Below are 27,541 nucleotides of genomic sequence, written 5' to 3'. Positions count from 1 at the left end.
TTGGGTAAACAGGGAAGGGTAAAGTGTGTGTGTTAATTTCTACTGAGTAGAAAAGGAAGCAGATGTGGAAGGCTGGAATTGGAAATCTGATTTGTGGCTGAATGTGATGCCACTATCATCTTGTTAGTGTGAAAGTGTTGATTATAGCTTCATGAGTTCCCATTGTTGTTCATTTCTTTTTTTTTTTTTTTTCTTTTCTTTTCTGTTTTTCTTTTTTGAGACAGTCTTGTTCTGTCACTCAGGCTGGAGTGCAGTGGTGCGATCTTGGCTCATTGCAGCCTCTGCCTCCCGAGTTCAATCTGTTCTCAGGTCTCAGCCTCCTGAGTAGCTGGGACTACAGGTGCACGCCACCACGCCTGGCTAATTTTTGTATTTTTAGTAGAGATGGGGTTTCACCATGTTGGACAGGCTGGTCTCAAACTCCTGACCTCAAGTGATCCATCTGCCTTGGCATCCCAAAGTGCTGGTGATTACAGGTGTGAGCCACCACACCTGGCCATTGTTAATTTCATGGTATGAACATACCTTCATGCATGGTTTCTTTTTGTGTTTTCCTGATAGCAAACTTCAATTTCCCCTTTAAATTAAAAAAAAAAAAATTCCAAACCTACCCTTAAAATATCCACAGGTACAATGGGAATTATGTATTTGGGCAGACATTCTCATTTACAAGCAAAATTTCACTGGTTGTTTTTTCTTTTCTTTTTTGTTTCAGGACTTAATTTCATTGGGGTTGAGGGGTCAAATTATCCCCGAAAATTTGAGACTGCTCCTGGTATGATACATCCAGGTGCCTAACTGCCCCGGACATTTTTGTAGATTTTTATGAGCTGTAATATCTGTGGATAGGTCATTTTTCTATCTTTCTGCTTTTTCTCTTTCTGCCTTTTCCTCTCATTTTTCTGTGTCCACTTTTCTTTCTGTTCACTTAATGAATATTTGACAATTACACTGATTGCTTTCTGCTAATGGAACGGAAACCCTCGTCTGTTGTTTAGAGCATTTCCATCTTTACTGTTCCTTAATGCTTCCTTAGATCTCTCTTCCTCAGCCATGACCGTGTATCCTGAATAGGAACATATCAGTTAGGTATCTACATTCCTCCTTTCCATCCCAGTTGAAGTCATCAGTGTGCAGAAAAAAATTCTTGCATCAAGAGCTTAGATTAGATAACCTGTTAGATCACATCTAACTCTAGGATTGTGTATAAGTGCTAACTCATCTTGGATTCCATCGAGCCAGGATAAGATGGATGTCATTGAGAAGGAAGTGTGGTATCAATGAAGGAGGAGAAAATAATCTGATTTGTAACTTGTCTGTACTGATATTGGACTTTGGTTTCGTGAATATTGTCATTATTAAGTGGTTTGGGATTTCCCTGGTGCAATTTAAATATTTTCCTGGGAAAGTCTTTTTTTTTTTTGAGACGGAGTCTCGATCTGTCACCCAGGCTGGAGTGCAGTGGCCAGATCTCAGCTCACTGCAAGCTCCGCCTCCCGGGTTTATGCCATTCTCCTGCCTCAGCCTCCCGAGTAGCTGGGACTACAGGCGCCCACCACCTCGCCCGGCTAGTTTTTTGTATTTTTTAGTAGAGACGGGGTTTCACCGGGTTAGCCAGGATGGTCTCAATCTCCTGACCTTGTGATCCGCCCGTCTCAGCCTCCCAAAGTGCTGGGATTACAGGCTTGAGCCACCGCGCCCGGCCACCTGGGAAAGTCTTTACAATGAATGTATTTTCCTTTAATAAATAAGATTTTTCCATTATTCAATGTTTAGAAGAATTTTAGATGGATTTTGTATTAGAATACTTCTAATGTGGTGTTAGAATACTTCTCTTCAGTGGCGCAGTATCTGAATGTGAGACTTTTCATTCTTACAAGCTTTTTCCAGTAGGAGGGAAGGATTGAAGAGTTATTTAATATATATTACCCTAGCAAGAAAATAAGGGTACTCTTGTCCCTTCTTTAGACAGGTTCTTGTTTTTACTGTGCCTTTGGCTGAAGGGAAGAATCCTGGTTCTCAAAGAAATTCTCACCCTTATTTTTTAAGAAAACAATTTTTTTCTTAAAAATTTTTTCTTTCTGAAAGTACATGTATACATGAAGCACAAAAAAGGAATGTGGAAGGTGGCTTGATTGCTTTTGGATTTCTCCAGTAGAAACTGTATCCCAGCTTTGGTTTACCAACAAACACAAGGAGAGTGTATACTCCGATTGTCTGTGCCATGACCACAGCAGGTCAGATTTCAAGTTCTATATGAGTAGGGTTAGGACAATATCATTGATACTTGATTTTTCAGTCTTGTTCATTATCTTTTGAAGAGAACAGCTCTATATGGGGCTTTTCTTATATAGTTAAACCAATAAGATCTATAAACTTGACTTCTGCTGAGTATGCATTTTTAATCCAATTCTCATAGCAGATAGTTTTCAGTGCCCTCAGTTCGGGTTTCAAACCCACCCTTCTTCACTGCTCTTTCACTATTAGGTGGTAACCATTTGTGTTTCTCTATCAGTGCTACTATCCTTCAGACTGCCTGCAGTTTTTTTTGTCTTATACTAGATAAAGAGGTGTAGTTTGCATGTTATGGTTTAAATTGGTTGCTGCCATTTCACTGAATTGACCACTAAATCAACCTGAGGGCCTTAAAGATATTGCTTCGAGCATTAGGTGGTTGTCTGTCTGCCGCCCCCAACCCCCATCCCTGCTTTATAACAAAAACTGAAAGTAGCTGTGAAATCATAATCTTATTAAAACCCTGGTACTCTGAGGTATGCCTTTCTAAAGAGTCTTTCCCTATCTTTGAAGCCCAAGAATTTCTTTTTGTTTTGTTTTGTTTTTGTTTGTTTGTTTTAAGACAGAGTTTCACTCTTGTTGCCCAGGCTGGAGTGCAATGGCGCGATCTTGGCTCACTGCAACCTCCACCTCCTAGATTCAAGCCATTCTTCTGCCTCAGCCTCCTGAGTAGCTGGAATTACAGGCATGCGCCACGACGCCTGGCTAATTTTTGTATTTTTAGTAGAAATAGGGTTTCGCCACGTTGGTCAGGCTGGTCTGGAACTCCCGACCTCAAGTGATCCACCCACCTCGGCCTCCCAAAGTACTGGGGTTACAGGCATGAGCCACCGCGCCTGGCCTTCTTCTGATTACTAAATTTTAGTCATACTTTTGGCAGCCAAAAAAATTAATACGTTGATGTTTTCTACACATGTTTTGTACTGGCATTTAATAGTGAAGTTACTTCAGTATTTTTCTTTATTCTCAGGTGCGTGGAGGACTGCAACAGAGGAGTGGGGGACTGAAGATTGGAATGAAGATGTAGGTATTCCCAGGTCATTCCTCACTAATGCCTTCTATCCCTAAGTGTTGTTTAGGGATAGAAAATGGGTATGTTTCTACCCCTCAAAATTCACCCTTAAGATTCTGACCCAAAACTTTTACATCCAAAATAGTGTTCTGAGCCAGAACATTTCACATATGTTATATGAAGGAGACTGGGCATGAACAGGACTCTGTGGAACCACACTATGGAAAGGGCAAGTGCACTTGTGTAAGTCCAATATCTGATTGTCGGATTTATCCCAGGAAGAGATTGGTGGTTGGGTAGGGCACCAGAAGTGGAGTTAGGCAGGTAGTGCATTGAGTAACAGCTGCTGGTGGTACATGACTACTTGGTGCTTTTAAGTATTTCCTTTAAGGTCCTGTAATGGATTGGCAGTGGATACAAAGCTAGTGTTGTAGTACCAAATCCTCAAACTTGTAAGCTGGTTGACTCTGGAACCCTTGTATTTATTTGAAGCCCAACTGTATAATTGTGATTGAGATAAATATCTGTCAAGCTATCTGCCAGCTTGACTCAACTTGGAAACCTCATAGATGGGTGGCACGTAAACAAGCTCTATGAATTCATTTGAATACTACCTGAGTAAGAATTTTGCTGATTCCTGGTCACAGTCAAGCTTTTGCTATGAATTATGGTTTTCATTGATCGTGGATAAACTCTTGTTTTAACATTTTTTAATCTGTGTACTTTTCTATACTTTCGCGTAGTTAGGCAAGACAGCTTTTGTGATAAGAGGAAATGACGTGAAGACTGTTTTGGTTGCCAGTTCTGGGTTTTTTAAATTTCAGAGGCATCAGCATCACAGGGTGATTATTTTCTATTGTATAATCAACGAACTAGACTGCTTTGTGAAAATGGGCAAATTATGTTCCTTTCTGAGATTTGGCTTGTCTGCTTAAGCAACTTTCAGAGAATGATACATGGTGTTGGGTATTAAGGGGAGAGTAGATTCTCTGTGCTTTAGCGATTTTAATCAAGAAATAAAACCGAAACCCAAATCAACTTTTGAATAGTAGGAAAAGTTAATCCCTACATTTGCTTACCTAAGTTTGATGCCTTAATAGTGGAAAGACTAGATGTCACAAAGTCAAATATTAAGGTAAAAATAACATCTAGTTAAAACGATCTCCCAAAAAAACCTTAATTCACCAGTACTTGGGCCCTTACTGCTCAAAAGCCAAAAATGAACTTCTTTTATTTATTTCTTCATCTTGGTTATGATCTTTCTTTGGGAGGGGTGGAGCTGTGAAGGGAGTAGTAGAATACAAGTGTGCTTTGGGTAGAGGTGGGAATTGGGAACTGTAATGGGAAAATATAGAGGGATTTTCTTTTCTTTTTTTTTTTTTTATGTCTAGCATCCCTGTAAGCTCAGTATGCATATGATCATGTGACTCCACTATATTTTACTGGGTTCCTTGGTTCTACTCTTTCTTTGGCTAAAACCATTGAGAATATATTGAACGGCTTGAAAGTCAATCCATTCAGGATTCCTCAGGGTAGATAGTTTTCTCTTTATAGGGCTTTCACTTTTTCTTGATGTTTAATTCCCCTTATCTATGCCAAGTTTCTGACTGTAGCATCCTTGACACCAAGAGTGACTAATCCCTCTGTTTTCCAGCTTTCTGAGACCAAGATCTTCACTGCCTCTAACGTGTCTTCAGTGCCTCTGCCTGCGGAGAATGTGACAATCACTGCTGGTCAGAGGCAAGTGTGCAGTAAAATTTATTACCATTTCTTTAAACATATCTGCTAACTGTAAGGAGGAGTGGCACTGGCCTTTGTAAACTCCCATGGTGTCAGTAATAATAATAACCAAATTACATTACATTCCTCTTAAGTTGATGGAGAGACTTCTTCTTTTTTTTTCTTTTTTTTTTTTTGAGATAGAGTCTTACTCTGTCAGCCAGTCTAGAGTGCAGTGGCACGATCTCGGCTCACTGCAACCTCCGCCTCCTGGGCTCAAGCAATTCTCCCGCCTCAGTCTCCCGAGTAGCTGAGATTATAGGCATGTGCCACCACGCCTGGCTAATTTTTCTATTTTTAGTAGAGATGGTGTTTCACCATGTTGACCAGGCTGGTCTCGAACTCCTGACCTCAGGTAATCTGCCCACCTCTGCCTCCCAAAGTGGCTGGGATTACAGGCGTGAGCCACCGTGCCCGGCCAGTTGATGGAGAGACTTCTAAAACTTAGTACTAGTTAATCTACTGAATGGAAGTTTATATGTTACAATTTTAAAGTTGATTCTCCCCACAAATAGCACTTTAATTACAAAGATCAGCCTTTCATATCACCAGCATTGAGTATATAACTTGTCTTGAAGTAAGTCAGGGAAAGAAGAGCCAAAAGTGGAAATGTTTTCATTTATTTCTGAATTTTTTAGAACCGTTCAGTAGTTTCTTCTCCTGTTCTCTGAGCCCACTGACTATAATGGTCGCTTTTTTCCTTTGGATCAGCAGGATCCAGCTAATAAACATTTTAGAATTTGAATCTCTAGGGATCAGTGGTAGGAGATACACTCTTCAGGGAATATTTTTAATTCCCGGGAAACTTCTTGGATTTTTTCTAGACCTGGGCCTGATAGCTCAAAAATTCAGTTTGACATTACCCAGAGTTAGTGCAGACCCCACAAGTTGAAGGCTCAGTTCCACAAGACTGCCTCAGCTTCAGAGGTTCTGCCAGCCAGCTACAAATTTGGAGGTTCCCATCACCCCCTTAGCAAGTTTGATGACTCACTGGAATGACTGTGAACTCAGGAGTTTTACTTGCCATTACTGTTTTGTTTTTGAGATGGAGTCTTGCTTTGTCACCCAGGCTGGAGTGCAGTGGCGTGATCTTGGCTCACTGCAACCTTCACCTCCTGGGTTCAAGCCATTCTTCTGCCTCAGCCTCCCAAGTAGCTGGGATTACAGGCATGCACCACTATGCCCAGCTAATTTTTCATTTTTAGTAGAGGCGGCATTTCACCATATTGGCCAGCCTGACCTCTGGTGATCCACCCACCTCTGCCTCCCAGAGTGCTGGGATTACAGGTGTGAGCCACTGCACCTGGCCCATTACTGGTTTATTGTAAAGGTACAACTCAGGAACAGCCAAGTGGAAGAAATGCACAGGGCAAGGTATGAATGGGTGTGGGTGGGGCACACACACCTTCCTTGTCTTCTGCAGGTATCCTAAAGCTCTCCAAATCTTATTGTTACGAGTTTTATTACCTAGGCATGATTGATTAAATCATTGGCCATTGGTGATTGGACTTAATAGCCACCTCCCCTACACCCCTGGAATTTGGTGGGATTGGGAGGGGCTTCTGAAAGTTCCAACCCTCTTACCTGGTCTTTCTCTTTTTGAAACAGTCTCACTCTGTTGCCCAGGCTGGAGTGCAGTGGCACAATCTTGGCTCACTGCAACCTTTGCCTCCCAGGTTCAAGCGATTCTCCTGCCTCAGCCTCCTGAGTAGCTGGGATAATAGGCACCCACCACCACGCCTGGCTAATTTTTGTATTTTTAGTAGGGTTTTACCATGTTGGCCAGGCCAGTCTGAAACTCCTGACTTCAACTAATCCATCTGCCTCGGCCTCCCAAAGTGCTGGGATTACAGGTGTGAGCCACCGTGCCCAGCCTTATCTGGTCTTTCTAGTGACCAGCCCTCATCCTGAAGCTATCTGGGGCCCCACCCTGGGCTACCTCATTAGCGTAAATTCAGGTATGGTTGAAAGAAGTGTGTTATGAATAACAAAGGACACTATCACTTAGGAAGTTCTAAATGTTTTAGGAGCTCTGTGCCGGGAACAAGGCAAAGCTCAAGTATATATTATACCACAGGTAACTTTTGAAATTTTACGAAAATTGCGGGAAAAAATATCTTCCAAACTTCCCCTGTTCTAAAGCCATTTGAATATTCCAGTGTTCTGGTATATGATTTTCTATTTTAGGAATTGGTAATGACAGGTATTCGGTATAAAAATCATGGATAAGTACTTCTAAGTTTTGGCTCAGTTATTGAGCTGCTGCATTAAAACTAGCATTTGAGGCCAGGCGCGGTGGCTCACACCTGTAATCCCAGAACTTTGGGAGGCCAAGGTGGGCGGATCACGAGGTCAGGAGATTGAGACCATCCTGGCTAACGCAGTAAAACCCCCATCTCTACTAAAAATAAAATAAAATAAAAAATTAGCCAGGCGTGGTGGCAGGTGTCTGTAGTCCCAGCTACAGGCTGAGGCCAAAGAATGGCGTGAACCTGGGAGGCAGAGCTTGCAGTGAGCCGAGTGCCACTGCACTCCAACCACTGCACTCCAGCCCCTGCACTCCAGCCTGGGTGACAGAGAGAGACTCTGTGTCCAAAAAAAAAATTTTTTTGATATTTCATTAAATTAATAACTTAAAAAATTAATCATTATTATTGGCAACATCAGTGGAATTCAGCTATATACTATAGTGGCTCGTATGCATCAGTTATTTTGGGAAATTAAGCATTTCAAGGCTTTGTGTTTGAGCCCTAAAAGGGCTAGAAGAAGCCCTAGCAAGTGGCTTCATTTTGATCTAATCTGATTTGAGTGTTGGGGAATGTTAGCATGTTCAGTCATTATTCATCAAGATCCCTTCCCTTCCCCACTAGAATTGACCTTGCTGTTCTGCTGGGGAAGACACCATCTACAATGGAGAATGATTCATCTAATCTGGATCCGTCTCAGGCTCCTTCTCTGGCCCAGCCTCTGGTGTTCAGTAATTCGAAGCAGACTGCCATATCACAGCCTGCTTCAGGGAACACATTTTCTCATCACAGTATGGTGAGTAGGAAACATGGTTTGTCCTAATCAAACCTTCCTGCTAATCCTAACACACATACGTGGTTCTTTCCAAAGATAGTCAGGTTTTTGGTAGGTGAAGCATCCTCTTTGTTTTCTTAAGCAGACTTGGATGTAGAGATGTTTGAGTTGGGTAATAGGGGATAGCTCTAAGAGAGGACTTAGTTCTGGACAGACTGAGTATTCTTACAAGAATAAGTTAACATCATTTATTGACTACTCATTGTGCTGAATGAATACTATTTGCCATTACTCTTGAGAGAAAATCAATGACATAAACTTGTCAATTCATTTTAATCCTTTTGCAGCCCTCATTAAACTCTGATGGGAGATTGTAGCAGTTCCCCATTTCTTGATGGGGCAGAATTTGTCTTCTGTATTTACTTAAACCAGATATTTGTAGACAAGGCCTCCAGAAACCTATGGTCTTCCCATTTCTGCCACTTACTAGCTGTGTCTCCATTTCTCCGTAAGTGGAGATAAAAGTGCTAGTCCTTTCCGTCTCCCCAAAGGTGGCTATACAAGTGTGGTTTCAGTAGTGGTATTATGAATAACTTAGAACATTTATGGCACATTACTTGTTGACTCAGAGCATTTAAAACATTCAAGGTCATTAACTACATCAAAGGAATCATTTAAACTAAACAAAGATGCTGCAAGTACCAGTTTTCTCATAGTCAGTGAGTCCTAAGAAGTACTGCTTTTTCTTTTTTTCTCTTTTTCTCTCCTGTCTGTTTATTTTTTGATGGAGAGATACTAAAGTTGTAAGAGGTAAGCAGACCGTGTGTGCATATAATTTTATTTTTCCAGTTAGAGTAATTAGTTTAACTAGAAAACTGCCAAACTAGCTACTAATTCAGAACTCGGTCAGTTTTTAACTGTTGTCTTAAAATGTTTTTTGTGTGTGTTAACTTAGTAATTTGGTGGTCAATGTCCTGCCACATCTGAAAGGTAACAGGTGAGAAGAGGTGGGAGAAGGGAAATGGAGAGAAGTGTTGGGATTAAGTAGAAAAAGAGGAAAGAAAATAGCACCAAGATTGTAAGAAGGTGTAATGAAGATCAAGAAATAACTACCAACCCTTAAGATAAATGACTGGAAAATGTGGTTATGTGATCTATGTCTCTTAATTGTTAATTGCCCTCTTAATGTCTGGAATTGTGAAAATTTACAACGAAATCAGACTTTTGATATCAAAAAGACATTTTCAGCTGGGGACAGTGGCACGCTCTTGTAGTCTCAGCTACTCTGGACGCTAAAGTGGGAAGATTGCTTGAGACTAGGAGTTCAAGACTATAGTGAGCTATAAGCTCGTCACTGTACTCCAGCCTGGGTGACAGAATGAAACCCTTTCTCTAAAAAAATTTTTTTAAATTTATTTATTTAGAGACAGAGTTTCACTCTTGTTGCCTAGGCTGGAGTGCAATGGTGCGATCTCGGCTCACCCAACCTCCGCCTCCTGGGTTCAAGCAATTCTCCTGCCTCAGCCTCCTGAGTAGCTGGGGTTACAGGCGCCCGCCACCACGCTCGGCTAATTTTGTATTTTTAGTAGAGACAGAGTTTCACCATGTTGGTCAGGCTGGTTTCAAACTCCTGACCTGAGGTGATCCACCCGCCTCAGCCTCCCAAAGTGCTGGGATTACAGGCGTGAGCCACTGCATTCGGCGCAGTGATTACCCTTTAGAACTTGTATGTACATGGAGAAAACAGTCAAATCCTACTGATTCGTTACTTGATTGTCTAGTGTAGAAGTTGGGATGCCCTTTAACTTTTCCTTTTTGCCTCTGTGCTAGTTATTAGCAGCATCGAGATGAGGCTCCACTTAGTTGTTGTTTCTTTTGAGTTTTTTTAATGAGAAGGGCAAGGACCTTAATGGCTAAAGTAAAATCTTACATTACATTTATGTTAATTTTATTCGTTGATTTAAAAATTTTCGGCCGGGTGCGGTGGCTCACACCTATAATCCCAGCACTTTGGGAGGCCGAGGCGGGTGGATCACAAGGTCAGGAGATGGAGACCATCCTGGCTAACACAGTGAAACCCCATCTCTACTAAAAATACAAAAAATTAGCCAGGTGTGGTGGCCGGTGCCTGTAGTCTCAGCTACTCGGGAGGCTAAGGCAGGAGAATGGCGTGAACCCGGGAGGCAGAGCTTGCAGTGAGCTGAGATAGCGCCACTTCTCTCCAGCCTGGGCAACAGAGCGAGACTCCGTCTCAAAAAAAAAAAAAATTCTCCAGTCAGCAGAATTTTATCCCTGAGAAGCAGGAAGAAGGAAGTAATGATGATATAAAACTTATATAAAGTTTTAATGGCTCTCTTTTTTGAGTGATGACTATGTGCCATGCATGTATTAAGTGCTTTAATTTAATCCTCATACAGCTTTACTTTTATTCCTATTTCCAGATGAGGAAAGTGAGGCAAAGAGAGATTAAAAAATAATTTTTCCAAGCTTACATAGCCAGGATTTCAATCTAAGACAGTCTGACTCTAGGTCCTATACTCTAGTGGACTATGCTGTATACCCAGTGTGACAGTATTCTTTACTTGCTTGATCTATACTGGCGCTCTGTCTGGATAAGTGTCTTTATGAGTAGCTGAACAAGGTTACTGGCTGTAGGTTTCTCTCATCTCTTTATTGATCTACAGGTGAGCATGTTAGGGAAAGGATTTGGTGATGTCGGTGAAGCTAAAGGCGGCAGTACTACGGGCTCCCAGTTCTTGGAGCAATTCAAGACTGCCCAAGCCCTGGCTCAGTTGGCAGCTCAGCATTCTCAGTCTGGAAGCACCACCACCTCCTCTTGGGACATGGGCTCAACGACACAATCCCCATCACTGGTGCAGTATGGTGAGAAGATGGAAAGTGACTTGAATCTTTAAAGCATTGGAGCATTACTGTCAAGAGGCTAGCAGGGGGAGGGAGTGGAGAATGTGTCCTGAAGTGAAGAAAAGGGGAAGCTAGTTGATTACCTTCCTACATGTATTTCCCCTAATCAGATAAGCTGAATTCAGAAAGTTGGGGAATAATAAAATTTGAGGCTATATATTTCTCATCAGATTTAGAGGCTGGGCATGGTAGCTTACACCTGTAATCTTAGCACTTTGGGAGGCTGAAGTGAGAGGACAGCCTGAGCCTAGGAAAAATCGTTTTCAATTAAATGAGCGTGGTGGTGTGCACCTGTGATCCCAGCTCCTAGGGAGGCTGAGGCAGGAGAATTGCCTGAGCCCAGGAGGTTGAGGTTGCAGTGAGCTGTGTTTGCACCACTGTACATTAGCCTGGGCTGCAGAGCTAGTGTGTAGCTAGCTTTTCTCAAAAAGAAAAAAAATTTTAACCATATACATATTTGCAGTCTTCTGTTGATTGGGGTTTTAATTATTATTCTCCTTAGATTTATCTTCAGTGTTTGAAAATAACATATTGCCTTTAGGTTCATAGACTTCGCCATCTTAAGATTTTATACAGTAAGTCTTCACTTAATGTCATTGATAGGTTCTTGGAAACTGCGACTTTTTGCGAAACGTAAGACAAGGTCTCATTCTGTCATCCAGACCGGAGTACAGTGGCACTATCTTGGCTCACTGCAGCCTCATCTTCCTGGGCTCAAGCAATCCTCCCACTTGAGCCTCCTGAGTAGCTGGGACCTCAGGCTTGTACCACCGTGCCTGGCTAATTTTTTATTTTTTCTGGAGATGGGTTTTCACCATGTTGCCCAGGTGTGTGTCGAACTCTTGGGCTCAATCTGCTGGTCTTGGCCTCCCAAAGTGATGGGATTGCAGGCATGAGCCACTGCGCCTGGCCATTTTTTTTTTTTTCCTCATCAACATTATAATGAAATCATGTTGAAGGAAACTTATTCAAAGATGTGCCATGCATTGTTTTTGCTTAAAGCCAGTTTCCAAGCACCTATGGATGATGTTAAATGAGAACTTGCGGTACTTTAAACTTGTACAATTTGTGCATTCCTTTCTTACACAGGCTGGGTAATGGTGTTGATTTAATTAGGCTTTATTTAAGGATGGATGTAGGCCAGGTGCGGCGGCTCATGCCTGTAATCCCAGCACTTTGAGAAGCCGAGGCGGATGGATCACTTGAGGTCAGGAGTTTGAGACCAGCCTGGCCAACGTGATGAAATCCCGTGTCTACCAAAAACACAAAAATTAGCCAGGCGTGGTGGCATGCACCTGTAGTCCCAGCTACTCTGAGGCAAGAGAATCGCTTGAACCCAGGAGATGGATGTTGCAGTGAGCTGAGATTGCGCCATTGCATATTGCATTCCAGCCTGGGTGACAGAGCGAGACTCCATCTCAAAAAAAAAAAAAATGTAATCCAGTGATTGTCACCTATAGAAATGAGATTAAGCCCCGAAAGAAGGCCTGCTTATATGAGTTTCTGATTTTTACAGTCCTCATTCATGGTGCTAGTGCAGGATAATAGCATTTCCTTGAGATTCATCAGCATCTCTGGCTTCATATTCTGGGTTTCCTCTTGCAGATTTGAAGAACCCAAGTGATTCAACAGTGCACAGCCCCTTTACAAAGCGCCAGGCTTTTACCCCGTCTTCAACCATGATGGAGGTGTTCCTTCAGGAGAAGTCACCTGCAGTGGCTACCTCCACAGCTGCACCTCCACCTCCGTCTTCTCCTCTGCCAAGCAAATCCACGTCGGCTCCACAGATGTCGCCTGGATCTTCAGACAACCAGTCCTCTAGCCCTCAGCCAGCTCAGCAGAAACTGAAACAGCAGAAGAAAAAAGCCTCCTTGACTTCTAAGGTACTTAAACTTTTAGGTAGATAACATCTTATGGCAAGGGGTGTGGGGCTTGAGAATTGAGATTAAAAGGTAAGTTTGGAAATTTAAAGGGGAAGGTTTTTTTTAGTCTTTAGTAAGGTTGTATTAAAGCCATTACTTTCTCTTCTCCTTCACCTTTCTCTATAGATTCCTGCTCTGGCTGTGGAGATGCCTGGCTCAGCAGATATCTCAGGGCTAAACCTGCAGTTTGGGGCATTGCAATTTGGGTCAGAGCCTGTCCTTTCTGATTATGAGTCCACCCCCACCACGAGCGCCTCTTCAAGCCAGGCTCCAAGTAGCCTGTATACCAGCACGGCCAGGTAGAGGAAACATTAGCCATAAGACCTCTCTTATTAACCTTTTACTACTTTTTTAATCTGTGGGTAATTTTTAGAACTCTGGAGAGGCCAAGCCTCTCTGCATGGCTGGGGGAAAATAGTCAATCATAGCATTTTGAGTGCTTTAAAATATTATTATTAGGGTTATCTATAACTAAACAGGTAGAAATATGCCCCCTAGGGGCTGGATGTGATGGCTCACACCTATAATCCCAGCACTTTGGGTGGCCAAGGCAGGAGGATTGCTTGAGGCCAGGAGTTCAAGACCAGCCTGGGCAATATGAGTCCCTGTCTCTACAAATTTTTTTTTTTTTTTTTTTTTTTTAAACACAGACTGTCACTCTGTTGCCTAGGCTGGAGTGCAGTGGCACGATTTCGGCTCACTGCAACCTCCGCCATCCGGGTTCAAATGATTCTCCTGCCTCAGCCTCCCGAGTAGCTGGGATTACAGGTGCCCACCACCATAACCAGCAAATTTTTGTATTTTTTAGTAGAGATGGGGTTTTACCATGTTGGCCAGGCTGGTCTAGAACTCATGACCTCAAGCGATCTACCCACCTTGGCCCCCCCAAATGCTGGGATTACAGGCGTGAGCAACCATGCCCCCAGTTTTTTTTTTTTTTTTTTTGAGATGGAGTTTTGCTTTGTTGCCAGGCTGGAGTGCAATGGCGTGATCTCGGCTCACTGCAACCTCTGCCTCCCGGATTCAAGCAATTCTCCTGCCTCAGCTTCCTAAGTAGCTGAGATTACTGGCATGTGCCACCACGCCTGGCTAATTTTTGTATTCTTAGTAGAGACAGGGTTTCACCATCTTGGCCAGGCTGGTCTTGAACTCCTGACCTCGGGTGATCCGTCTGCCTCGGCCTCCCAAAGTGCTGGGATTACAGTCATGAGCCACCACGCCTGGCCCAGAGTTTTGCTCTTGTTGCCCAGGCTGGAGTGCAATGGCGTAATCTCTGCTCACTGTAGCCTCCGCCTCCGAGGTTTAAGCAATTCTCCTGCCTCAGTCTTCCTAGTAGCTGGAATTAGAGGCATGCACCACCATGCCCGGCTAATTTTGTATTTTTAGTAGAGACGGGGTTTCACCATGTTAGTCAGGCCAGTCTTGAACTCCTGACCTGAGGTAATCCACCCACCTTGGCCTCCAAAGGTGTTGGGGTTACAGGCGTGAGCCACCACGCCTGGCCCAAATCTTATATGGTTCTTGAGGGAACCTAGAATTCAGAATTCTCTAAAATGAGTGTGAACAAAAGATGGCTTTTCCTGTGCTTAGGGTCCATGAATGTATAGAAGGGGCCAAGAGTAATGTATCCTGTATACTGACATTTAGCCACTTTTTCTTTTTTATTTTGAGACAGAGTCTTGCTCTTGTCACCCAGGCTGGAGTGCAATGGCACTATCAGCTCACTGCAACCTCTGCCTCCCAGGTTCAAGCGATTCTCCTGCCTCAGCCTCCTGAGTAGCTGGGATTACAGGCGCCCACCACTATGCCTGGCTGTTCTTTGTATTTTTAGTAGAGACGGGGTTTTGCCATGTTGGCCAGGCTGGTCTTGATCCCCTGACCTTGTGATCCGCCCACCTTGGCTTCCCAAAGTGCTGGCATTACAGGCATGAGCCACAGCTTCCGGATCCACTTTTTCTTATAACAGCAGAATGTAGCGGGGAGCCAAGGGACTTTTTTCTTCCTTGAGGACTTGAAGATGTTTTTAAGATTTTTTAAATTTTTTTTGTTTGTTTGTTTGAAACGGAGTCTTGTTCTGTCACCCAGCCTGGACTGCAGTGGCACTATCTCGGCTCTCTGCAAGCTCCGCCTCCTGGGTTCCTGCCAGTCTCCTGCCTCAGACTCCCAAGTTGCTGGGACTATAGGCGCCCGCCACGCCTGGCTACTTTTTTTGTATTTTTAATAGAGATGGGGTTTCACTGTGTTAGCCAGGATGGTCTCGATCTCCTGACCTCGTGATCTGCCCGCCTCGGCCTCCCAAAGTGCTGGGATTACAGGCGTGAGCCACCGCACCCAGCCTAGATGTTTTTAAGATTAATTCTTAATTTAGATCTCTGGCACTATAGAAGGTAGGGATTCCTAGTGTTATCAGGAGAAAATTTTGATAGATTCTTTTACTTGTTGCTGAAAAATTTCTTGATTCAAATCAAGTTATTCCACTAGTAGATCTCCACAATTTCCTTAGTATCAGTAGATCTGATCTATTTTGTTTGTCTGAGATTTTTTTCTTCATTATTTACAGTGAATCTTCCTCTACAATTTCATCTAACCAGAGTCAGGAGTCTGGTTATCAGAGCGGCCCAATTCAGTCGACAACCTATACCTCCCAAAATAATGCTCAGGGCCCTCTTTATGAACAGAGATCCACACAGACTCGGCGGTACCCCAGCTCCATCTCTTCATCACCCCAAAAGGACCTGACTCAGGCAAAGGTAGTGGCTTCATGAACCCCTGGGAATTGGTTAGAATAGTGGGCAAAAATTCCTTAAATATTAGTGTTTTACTTTTCAGCAAATGGTGCAAAGAAACTTTGGAAGTAGTGATTGAGAATATGAAAAAGGCACACATCTGTGATTAGTGAATTAAAAGTTCTTATCAGCAAACCTGGAGACTGATGAGTCAGGAAACCATTCTCTTGTACAAAAAATTCATTGTCACTAGTAGAATCAGTCTCAAGTGCCTGTCCTGTCTTCTGGGAAGATGTGATTGCCAGATTTCTGGGTGCATGTCAGTAGACCTCACCTTGCTATGTCCTGGCATGGTGAGGGAGACAGCATATGCCAGAGGTGATGTTGAGTGACTGTCAGATGCTGCCAGTGGAATAGGTGGTATGACTCAACTGTTGTACTCATCCTTCCCCAAAAATCACTGAATGTGGACTTTGGGCCTTTCCTCTATCTGTTTTAGGTTTGGGGTGTCTTCAGCAATTTGTAGGGTTTCCTTCTTTTGCTTTTGGTCACACAGTGTTGGTATATCTCAGTTCTGTTGTTTAATTTTTGTTACTATTTTGGTTTTTTGGATAGTCTGCATTGTATTAATATTAATCCTTTTGGTTAATTTACAGAATTTCTCCTAAAGATTTGTTGACCAAAATAAAGCTGAATCAGTGCTAACTTGCCTCATTCACATGAGTTTGTCTGTTTCTTGCTCTTCTGTTTTTTTTTTACCAGAATGGCTTCAGTTCTGTGCAGGCCACGCAGTTACAGACCACACAATCTGTTGAAGGTGAGTGTTCTTCAGGCTTTTCCCCTCTTACGTTTCTGGTTTTCTATCTTAAAATGGTGATAATCCATTAGTTCCCTTCACTGGATAAATGAGACCTATGCTGTGTAATTCTCAGCATTAAAGAAAAAAGATTCTACGTAATACAGTCCACTGTTAAATAACTCATCCTCTTGTCTTTGGAGCAGCCTGGGACTGTAGTCACCGCTTATAGACATTCCCTTTTTTCTGATAAGTGGAATTCCTTCTTTCTATGTTTCTAGGTGCTACAGGCTCTGCAGTGAAATCTGATTCACCTTCCACTTCTAGCATCCCCCCTCTCAATGAAACGGTATCTGCAGCTTCCTTACTGACGACAACCAATCAGCATTCATCCTCCTTGGGTGGCTTGAGCCACAGTGAGGAGATTCCAAATACTACCACCACACAACACAGCAGGTGATTTGGGGTGAGGATGGAGGTTGGGGTTGGTGAATAGCAGTAACAGAGCTCTCTGGTTCTTTCTTATTCCCTTGACCTGGCAGAGACCACATTAGCCCTGCTTTTGTGGTAAGTGGGTGACCTGAGAACTGTGGGAAGTGAAGACAGAGGAGGCTTGTTTTAATTTTCCCCTTTTCAACATCCACTTTTGCTTTAACTGCTGACTAGCCCTGGCTGGGCATTGTGCTTAACATATATATGATCTCAGACCTCCTTGGTGTCTCATATTATCTCTTATTTCCTTGTTATGTTCTTGACTGAAGCTCTAGGTCAGGTAACTATAGCACTATGGCTGATGGCAACCTCTTTTATTCTGACAGCACGTTATCAACGCAGCAGAATACCCTTTCATCATCAACATCATCTGGGCGCACTTCGACATCCACTCTTTTGGTAAGTGTGATGCAGAGAGGGATGTGTGGTTTTCTTACACTTAGAACTATCCAACCCTAAGATTGTCCCAAGAGAGAATTATTGAAAATTTCTTCATGAGTCGGCAAAATAATTGATTTGAGGTTGCAGGAAAACGAGTAAAGGGATGTTAGGAAGCCAAGAGAGGCAGAACAATCCCTAAACATTGAGCTCTGGGCCATTGCTAAAAGCCCTGAAAGTGACTTTCTGACTTTTTCCCCCTACTGAATATATAGTTGGGCTTTGTATGCTTTAATAAATTCTGGAAGAACATACCTTTCTAACTGGTAGGGCTGTTCTCTTTTCTTGGTCTTGGGTATGCCAAACATGAGTTCTGAAAAGAATCAGTGCAGGGCTGGATATTTTTGTGAAGGTAGATGCCAGTTGAGAGCTTTTGGTCCAAGAATCAATTTTGTTGTTTCGATTTGTAACAACTATTAATAGAATTAAGCTGAGCCTGTAAAGGGAAGGACCCATTTTGGACAAAAGTGTCAGATTTGCCAGAAGCCTGGGAGATATGAGGGCTAAGGCTCCTTTAGGAGTCTCTGTTCAAATACACAGTTTCAGGTTTAAAGTCAGAATTGTGGCCAGGCGCAGTGGCTCACCTCTGTAATCCCAACACTTTGGGAGGCCAAGGCAGGAGGATTTCTTGAGCCCAGGAGTTTGAGACCAACCTGAGCAATACAGTGAAACCTCATCCCCACACAAATTTTTTGAAGGTTGGCCAAGCCTGGTGGTACACTCATAGAGTCCTAGCTACTCGGGTGGCTGAAGTGGGAGGATTGTTTGAGCTCAGGAAGCCAAGGTTGCAGTGAGCCAGTATTGCACCACTGCACCCCAGCCTGGGCAACAGATGGGACCCTGTCTCAAAAAAAAAGTAAAATCAGAATTTTTGCTTTCTCCTAGTCCACAAACTGGTCTCAACTAGTAAAGAAAAGTTGGGGAGAGAAAGCTGTAATGTATTTTTTACATCTCAACTCTCTCTGTTCCTTTATGAACCAATGTTAGTCTCTGAGGAATCTGTCTCCATTTGCGTTACTGTCTTTCTGAACAGGATGATGATGTGCAGTGAGTGTGTTACCATTCGAATGCCAGATGAGTCTTGAGGAATATGTAGCTGGAGATTATTTCTAACTACTTTAGCAGAGTGTACTTTGGTACCTTGCCTACTTGGTCTCTTTAATTAGGAAGTTGACATAATAATATATTCAGCAGGAGGGATTATCTTATCTTATTTTTCCTGACCTGTGACGCTGATCTCTTTTCTTCTTCTCTCTTCCACTGCTCCCCCTTTTGAAGCACACAAGTGTGGAGAGTGAGGCGAATCTCCATTCTTCCTCCAGCACTTTTTCCACCACATCCAGCACAGTCTCTGCACCTCCCCCAGTGGTCAGTGTCTCCTCCAGTCTCAATAGTGGCAGTAGCCTGGGCCTCAGCCTAGGCAGCAACTCCACTGTCACAGCCTCGACTCGAAGCTCAGTTGCTACGACTTCAGGTAGTCTTGCATAAGCAGATGGCATTCCTCTGGGATGGAAGAAGTAAGTAATTGTGTGATAGGATAAAAATGTAATTTCTCTTTTAGGAAAAGCTCCTCCCAACCTCCCTCCTGGGGTCCCGCCATTGTTGCCTAATCCGTATATTATGGCTCCAGGGCTGTTACATGCCTACCCGGTAAGTGGGACTAAAGGATCTTCTTCAAAAGGTGAGGATGCTGTGGCTGCTCTTTTTATAGCTCTGGCTTCAGATGGACCCCTGTGAATACCAAAACTTGCACATACTCAAGCCCTGCAGTTGGCTCTGTGGAATCCATGTATATGGGTTTTGCATTCTGTAAATGTGACTGTATTTTTGATCTGTGTGTCTGGTTGGAAAAGATTCACGTATAAACAGCATGCAGTTCAAACCTGTGTTAAGGGTCAACTGTAATTAAAATATAAAATAAATGAGGAATTGCTACATGTAATCAAACTGGTTTTTAATCTTTGCAGTTTTGGGAAAAGTACTAATGGACTAAACTGAGGCCAACCCATCTATTGTGTATCTGCTCTGGTTTATGGTGCACACATGTATGCATGTGTGTGTGCACAATATGTATGTATATGTGTGATGAGAATATCTGCCCTGTTTGAAACACAACTTCTGGGCCTCAGAAGCCAAAGGCCAGAATGTTCATCTAGAATCCTTTTTAGTGTCTTAGATAATTATGACTATTATTTTATTTTCTGAGACAGATCTTGCTCTTTTACCCAGGCTAGAGTGCAGTGAAACAATCATAGCTAGCTCACTGCAGTCTTGAACTCTGGGCTCAAGCAATCCTCTCACCTCAGACTCCCCAAGTAGCTAAGACTACAGGTGTGCATCCCCATGCCTGGCTAAGTTTGAAAATTTTTTTTAGAGACAGGGTCTTCGTATGTTGCCTAGGCTGGTCTCAAAATCCCAGGCTCAGGTGGTCCTCCTGCCTCAGCCTCTCAAAGAACTGGGGTTATATATAGGCCTGAGCCACTACTGCTGGCCCTAAGAATTATTTTCTCTGATTTGATTAAATCTGTAACTCTTGAGTGTGTTTGCTGGTCTGGCCTGGTTAGAGGAAAGTTTCCTGACTCAATCTGGGGCTTTGAGAATAAGTGGGTGGCTGACAGTAGTAGTAGCTTTTTGCCCTAGTGTCTTCTTGACCTTCAAGTATTTGGTAGCTATTAAGATGAAGGGTATATGAAAAAGTTTTAAAAAAGATACCTGTTCCTGCCCTCAGAGACAAAGTCTAGATAAATATTATACTGCTGACACATCCAAATAACACAGTTACACATTTTTAATGTGTAGTCACTACCTTAAAACCCTGAAATTGGAGAAAAGTAAAATATTCTTTATGGAGGAGATTATTTTTAAGCCAGATTTTGAAGAGTATAAGAGACAGAGAGTTGTAGAATAGAGAGTAAAACTGGTTGTTCATGTATATTTTGTGTCTACTCTATTGGTATCAAGAAGCCAGCCTACTAGAATCAGTAGTATTTAGCTCAAGGAAAGCTTCAAGACCTTTCATGAATCATTTAATCTCTTTGTACTTTACTGCTTTTTCCTTAAATAAAATTGAAGGAAATAATCCATGTCCTGTTCTAACCCAGAATGAGGATGAATATTCTGTTGAATTAGCTTGTCTCTTGGCTCCTTAGTTTGCTAACATCATGACCAGTTCCTGTTATTGCTATATATCTGTATCTTTCAGCCACAAGTATATGGTTATGATGACTTGCAGATGCTTCAGACAAGATTTCCATTGGTGAGTATGTGGGATAGAGCTTTGGAAAATAAAGTAGTCTTAAAATTAGTGTTGGGAGAATTACCTCAGTCACAGACATAGCTCTTTCCCATCCCAGTCCTCCATACACTCTGATCTAAGGCATATTAGAATATAGGGATTTGGGGGAGGGTTTCCAATAGAAGATAACTTCTTTTTTTTTTTTTTTTTTAAAGACAGAGTCTCACTCTGTCTCTCAAGCTGGAGTGCAGTGGCGTCATCTTGGTTCATTGCAACCTCTGCCACCTGGGTCAAAGCCTCAGCCTCCCGAGTAGCTGGGATTAAAGGGGCCCGTCACCACCCCTGGCTAATTTTTTGTTTGTATTTTTAGTAGAGATGGGGTTTTGCCATCTTTGCCAGGCTGGTCTTGAATTCCTGACCTTGTGATCCACCTGCCTCTGCCTCCCTAAGTGCTGAGCTTACAGGCGTGAGCCGCCGCACCCAGCCTTTTTTCTTCTTTTTTTAAATCAGAGTTGTGGCATCTTAGTAAATGCCATTTAACCTAATCTATAACCTAGTAAAGTAATCTGGAGCACTCAGGGTGCTTTTTGTTTGTCCTAGTCACTTTCAATTACAGAATGATCTGTTTTCTCAGTAGAATAAGCTTGGTATAAACTGATAGGGATGACATCTAAAGTGCTGAAAATATTGGTCCTCATGGACTTTGACATATTCTCAAGTGGGCATACCCGTAGACCTTGCCTGACTGTGCTCATGGCCAGGCAAGGGGGACAGTGTATGCAAGAGTAATGTGGAGTTTGTGCTAACTCTAGGCAGCTTAATTAGTGACTGGATAAATTGCACAACTCTCACATTCTTCTGTTCTTTCCTCTGTGGAAATAATACTCATGCTGGGGAATGAGTGACATTGAATGTCTGCTCTTTTTTTCCCTCTTTTCTAGGATTACTACAGCATCCCATTTCCCACACCCACTACTCCGCTGACTGGGAGGGATGGTAGCCTGGCCAGCAACCCTTATTCTGGTAGGATTGGGATGGGACTAAATAAATAAAAAGGGAGATAGTGTTGGGATTGATGGCAGAAACCTGATTGGTAGCAAGAAGGAATGTGATAAATCAGGATTGGTAGATTCAAAATCCTGCTAAAGTTGGGCATGTCGTGGCTTTTCCTATTCATCCCACTTTCTGTTGTCTCCCTGTGATTTCTAGATGATATCTTAGCCAGGCATGGTAGCACACACCTGTAGTCTCAGCTACTTGGGAGGCCAAGGTGGGAGAATTGCTTGAGCCCAGGAGTTCAAGACCAGCCTGGGCAACATAGCAAGACGCCATCTCCAAAAAAGTGATATCTTGACTTAGTTTCAAGCCATTTGCTAGCTTTTTCCAGGAAGTACAGTGGTCGATGTGGTCTTCTCTGCTCATCTCTGCCCCTTTATGCTACTCACAGTGGCAATCTCACTGCCTTGCTAGGTCTGGGGCCTTCTTCTTTTACCTGACCTATCATTGTCCTCATTGACTTACCATTTTCCCTGATCCATCATTGTCTTTCAAGTCCAGCATGGGGTATTCCCCATGGAGGAGAAGAGGGGAGGGAAGAAGGGGGAAGATGAAAGAGAACACAAGTGGGCAGAGAAATTGTGCAGGTGCCTTATTCCAGGAGCCTGTCCCTGGCATAGCATTGCACAGTTATTCAACACTAGTCCTTGGCTTACAGCAACTGTGCTCAGTATATGCTGAGCAACACTAATTGGAGCCACTCAGAAATGTAATTCAAGGAATTGAACTTTAATAGTCTTTGAACAGGATCTCCTGGAATCATGTGAAACCAGAAGAGGTAATTCTGCATTGGTATTGGGGTGAAAGAGGCAGGTACATTTAGCCTCTCCTGTCACAGGTGACCTCACAAAGTTCGGCCGTGGGGATGCCTCCTCCCCAGCCCCGGCCACAACCTTGGCCCAACCCCAACAGAACCAGACGCAGACTCACCATACCACGCAGCAGACATTCCTGAACCCGGCGCTGCCTCCTGGCTACAGTTACACCAGCCTGCCATACTATACAGGGGTCCCGGGCCTCCCCAGCACCTTCCAGTATGGGCCTGCTGTGTTCCCTGTGAGTACCTGGCTTTGGTCACTCCTTGTGGTGAAGGATCCTAGCCCTGGACACTATTCTAGCTGCTTTTAAGGATCAATGACTTCAATAATGGATGAGGAGGAACAGTTTCCACCTCTGGTCTGTTTTTGGCCTGGTGCAGGGTGATGGGGGAATGGGGCTGGAATTGGTGGAATTAGGATAGGGATTGCCTAGTCTTAGAATTTGCCAAAGGGAGAATATGATACCATACAGCTTTGCTTCACTCAGATTCATTCATTCCCTGCTGCCATTGTCCCTTTTCCTTCCTCCAAACTACCAATTCTTGACTTCATTAGTAGATTCTAGAACGGTTAGTAAGGAGCTAATTTCACTAAGCAAGCTGTGGTCAAGCTGCATCAGGATAGTTAGCCATCTGAATGTCCAGTACCTGGAGCAGGACAAGTGGGACAGATGGTATTCTGCTGCCACGTCACTGCAAGTCTGGCCTTTTTGCTCTTTAGGTGGCTCCTACCTCTTCCAAGCAGCATGGTGTGAATGTCAGTGTGAATGCATCGGCCACCCCTTTCCAACAGCCGAGTGGATATGGGTCTCATGGATACAACACTGGTAAGCTGACCTTGTCCCTGGCTCGGTGGTATCTGTGGGGTGTTATTAGATAAATTTCAGGGAGGAAGACTTGGTGCTTAAGAAAATGGGGTTGGTGAGGGTATACCGCTGCCCCAGGTATGATTGTTAATACTTGGCTGACTTGGGTATCTGTGGGAGCAGCACCAGCAGAGGAGCTTGATACTAGGACATGTGTCCACTCTTTGTGACAGGAATGCCCAAGAGTATGTGTTGGCTTTTAGAATATGTTGGTTGGCCAAAAGTGTGGGTGGAAGTAGGGTAAGGAGCCCCAAGATTTTGCTGAAATGTCAGTGGAGGCAAGTGTTGATAATATGTATGGCACTGATAATACAAAAGGGGGTATATTCACTGAGTAGTAGCATTAAGTGGGTTCATAGCTAGCAGACTACGATAAGTTTGGCTTAAATCACTTTGTAGCACTACTTTTATGTGTCCTTTTTTATTCCCTAGCTAGAAGACCTAAACCATGGAGGAAAAGGAGTAGGCGTGACTATTACTCAATAAAGTGGGAACTGTACTGGGAGAGTTGGGCCTTTAGGTTCCTTCATTTGTATGGCTGGTCTCTTTGCAAAGTCCGTTTACATATGTGATGGCAGGAGGGAATTGTAGGAATCCTCTGGATGGGTACTTACCTAAAAGATACTCAGCCTCTCCCTTGCTTCCATACCTGACATCTGTGCTCTACTTTTGGAGGACAGGGAGCGAGAAGAAATCTTTGAATAATATAATTGTACTTTTTCAGCGACTTGTAGATGAATAGGGGAGGAGCAGGTTTCTGTGATTGCTTAGGATTGGGGATGGGGGTTGTCCTTCAAAGCTGTCAGCTCAGTTACAGTTTCATGGTGATCTGGATAGAGCAGCATGTGTTCTTCACCCTTATGTGGGCTCTGGGTGGGTCAGTTGCCCACAGTTTTCAATAATTGGGAACAGCACAGAAGGTAGTAAGGACTAGGAACTGATAGCCAGGTGGAGCTTTGAACTGTGCTTTATGAGTTAGAGTGGGTCATCAGTTAAATCCTGAGAAGCTCCATTGAGATTTAATACATAGACTCCTTGTGGCCACCCCTCTTATCGAGCAAGGTCCACCCTGAATCTTGGTGGGGAGGATTATAAGCTTTTTGACTTGGAGTGGTGGTCCCGTTCTGAGGACATTAGGTTGAAGTCTTAGTTGGACCAGGTTCACAAATTTTAAGAGTTAGGTGATTGATAATATAGGAGAATTGGCATACCTGATTCTAGAAATCCCAGCTTCTTGCCTCCCTTCAGAATTCAGAAACGTATTATATCAGCCCTTGAGAACCCCTAGTTCCCAACCCCACAAAGGGCTTTTGTCATTCCATTCATTTATTTTTATGTATTTGATTCCTTTTAGGAAGAAAATATCCACCCCCTTACAAGCATTTCTGGACGGCTGAGAGCTAATTTGGCCCAAGGCTGGGGGCTGTGTTTTGTGTGTGTGTATAAATTTGCACTGAAGTCTTGTTTCAGAAACCAGACCACTGAGGAGAGCCTGCTGAGCTGAGGCCATGGCCTGCGTGGCTTGGGGAAATGAGTTGGTGGATACCTTCTGGGCTTTTGAACTTGCCCCTCCCCCATTTCCCTCTCCCCCATGTGTCTGACCCTGTCTTACCCATTTCAAGTTCAAGCGGTGCAGCACCTTCGAAGCATCAATGCACACACCCGCTGTTGCTTTTGATTTCTGGAAGGCATGTAGTTTCAACTTGTAACAAAAATATTTGTAGTCTTCAATAAACTGTGGTATTTCTTTAGCTAACTCTGGCGTTCTTTCCGTGCATGTCTTTCTGGACACTAGGAACCAATGCTGTGCTATGAATGAAGGGTGGAGGGTGGCCTTTTTAATCAAACCCCAGCATAGCCAAAGAACTGTTAATTTTTCAGTATGGTAGTTTCATGAAGGTGGGGGGAGGGGAAATAGCCTCAGTTTCCTGCCTGTTGATTGGTTGGTAAAGGAAACTTTGTAGAAATCCCCAATTCTCTATGTTTATGTTGCTTCATTTTTCCATTTAGATCTTTCCTTTGCCTCTTACATAAGCAGTGGGGGAAAGGACAAAAAAGTTTGGAGTGTCATGTCATGGTGAAAGGCAAAAGAGATAGTGTTCAGAGCTGTTAGAGAAGTATCTTCCAAGGCTTAATTCCCACATCTATCTGGTTCCTAAAGGCCAAGTGGCTAAGATCTGATAAAGTCATTAGTGATCAGCTAGTTGATGACTCAGGCTCTGCGGAGACTATGCTATCCTGGAACATTGTTCTTAGTCCCTTGATGGCTTTTCAGAAATCTTGGATTATCAGTTTTGCATTTGCGGGTATAAGCTAAGGATGTGTGGGAGCGGTTTGGTCAGACATCTCCTTGACTGTGGAAATTCTAATTCCCTCCCAGTCCAGCTAGCATACAACATTAGCCCTTTGTTTATACAGTTAATGTGGACAGTGAGATCACCACCCTGGGTTAATTAGAAACCAAAGTATTCAGCTTTCCTTGTATTTGTTCCCAGCCCTTTGGAGTAATTTTGTTCTGTGGAGTGTGACCACCTTTCCCAGGGGCTGCCATGGTGGGAGAGAGAGATTCATGTTTCTCTGCCCTGCTGCCCACGTGATACTGGTATTGTCACTGTTTGGGGATAAGTAGGGGGTGTTGATGTTGGAAAGAAAGCAAGAGAACTCTGTAGTCTGAAGATCTTTCTAATAACTGGTAAGGGGTAGTGAAATCAGTACCCATTGTTTTCTAGGTCTCTAATACTATCATTGAGATTATTATGGCTACTACAGAGTATTATGGTTCCTGCATTCCCAGTCCCTTCAACCTCATATCCAAGATAAGGCCTCTGGACTAGAAGTTATTTTTAGCCTAAACTCTGGAAAGAATGAGATCAGGTAGGGGCACACTGGAGCTGAATTCCTCCCTACCACCCAGCTTGAACATCCAGTTAGTCATTTCTGCCATTCCTAGATATAGGCAGCCTAGCCTCACTGCAGAGAGTAACCAAATATGCTTTTTTTTTTTTTTTTTTTTTTTTTGCCTTTGCAGTAAATTGTCTCTTTTGGTTTGACTTAAAAATGTTCTACTTATATCCTGTTTATTCCACCTTTACTCTCAACTCTTCCACACAAACTATTAGCTTAAGCCTTTTCCATAGCTGAACCTTCTGTTCTTAAAAGTTATGACTGTTACCCAGTGATTTGCTAGATGGGCACCTCAGGTTTGAAAAGGGAACGGAAAAAATACCCATTAGCCCCTTAAGATATCGTTCCCTTCTTTTACTTCAGTGTCTTTAGACAGTTGATGCTTTGGAGATAAGGAAGTATTTTCTCTTGCTTGGTTTTCTGTAGTTCTGTTATTTTTCCTAGTTAGTGTTTGCCCCTCCCAGGAATTATCTGGACTTAGGATGTTGGGAAGTTTATCCAGATTAAGATACCACTTCAAAAGTGACTGTTCAAGATGGGCTTAACTTTGGAAGGCTGCCTTTGTCTGAGGCATTGGGAGGATTTGGGTTCTAGAGTTTGAATTGTGGGTGAATGGAGGATTCCTTATTTGTGATTTGGCCACTCTAGTACAGTGCTTCTAAAACACTTTTCCATCAGTGTTCCTGACAGCAGAGGAGAAGGAAATGTGTACCTCTGATGGGAAGGATCCAAGGGCATAGACAGAAAGGCAAAGTTTTTCTGAAGCTTCGTTTTATTTTTATAAAAACTAATATATCTTTTTAAAATCATGCTTTATATTCCTAAATTACTTACTTTTCTTCAAATCTTTGTTTAAAAATGGAAAGTTTAAAAGATGTTAGATTATTTATTTCATGGCTTTTCCTATCTCCTTGACCCATTGCCTTATACCCCAGGTGATAGAGTATAGTATGAGTATTTGAGGAGTACAAATTAAAATGACATGTTGTACTACTCTGGTTTCTTTAAGGTTGTAGTGGTTAGTAGGGAGTTTTCAACAGGAAATATAAGAGTTGGGGTATGGGTTAGAACTTTATCTTACGGAGAAGCTGAAGTTGTATACTGAAAATGACGTGGTTTTTGTGTTCCACCTAGGCTATAGGAGATGGCCTACTCCTGTCTACCTATCCCTCGCCACCCCACTACACTTAGGCTTAAATTGTGTACATGGAAATTGATCTTGATGGCAGGCCTTTACATTAGATGCTCCAAGACTAAAGA

General features: G+C 43.0%; 1 protein-coding gene and 1 non-coding gene across 21 annotated transcripts in view; both read left to right on the top strand.

Annotated features, from left to right (window-relative positions):
• Positions 1-27,541, top strand: part of LOC116269741 (ubiquitin-associated protein 2-like) — a 38,625-nt gene that overhangs the window by 5,541 nt on the left and 5,543 nt on the right. For 8 of the 20 annotated variants that reach the window (XM_031653304.1, XM_031653307.1, XM_031653301.1 and 5 more), the window contains exons 5-20: positions 3,266-3,318; positions 4,962-5,047; positions 7,957-8,128; positions 10,792-10,990; positions 12,635-12,912; positions 13,078-13,250; positions 15,512-15,701; positions 16,440-16,494; positions 16,755-16,929; positions 17,292-17,364; positions 18,682-18,877; positions 18,965-19,053; positions 20,606-20,659; positions 21,580-21,661; positions 22,533-22,750; positions 23,233-23,338. In XM_031653304.1, coding sequence (XP_031509164.1) covers positions 3,266-3,318; positions 4,962-5,047; positions 7,957-8,128; positions 10,792-10,990; positions 12,635-12,912; positions 13,078-13,250; positions 15,512-15,701; positions 16,440-16,494; positions 16,755-16,929; positions 17,292-17,364; positions 18,682-18,877; positions 18,965-19,053; positions 20,606-20,659; positions 21,580-21,661; positions 22,533-22,750; positions 23,233-23,338 — 2,199 coding nt within the window. The other 12 variants (XR_004177480.1, XR_004177479.1, XR_004177478.1 and 9 more) reach the window with 7 other exon arrangements.
• On the top strand, positions 21,359-21,494 carry LOC116272297. Its single transcript, XR_004181013.1, has one exon. It is a non-coding gene; the product is annotated as a small nucleolar RNA SNORA58 (small nucleolar RNA).

The sequence above is a fragment of the Papio anubis genome, chromosome 1 (genome assembly GCF_008728515.1).
Source record: "Papio anubis isolate 15944 chromosome 1, Panubis1.0, whole genome shotgun sequence".
Lineage (NCBI taxonomy): Eukaryota > Metazoa > Chordata > Mammalia > Primates > Cercopithecidae > Papio > Papio anubis.
The sequence above is the reverse complement of the archived record's forward strand: the minus strand, read 5'-3'. Positions and strand labels throughout refer to the sequence as shown.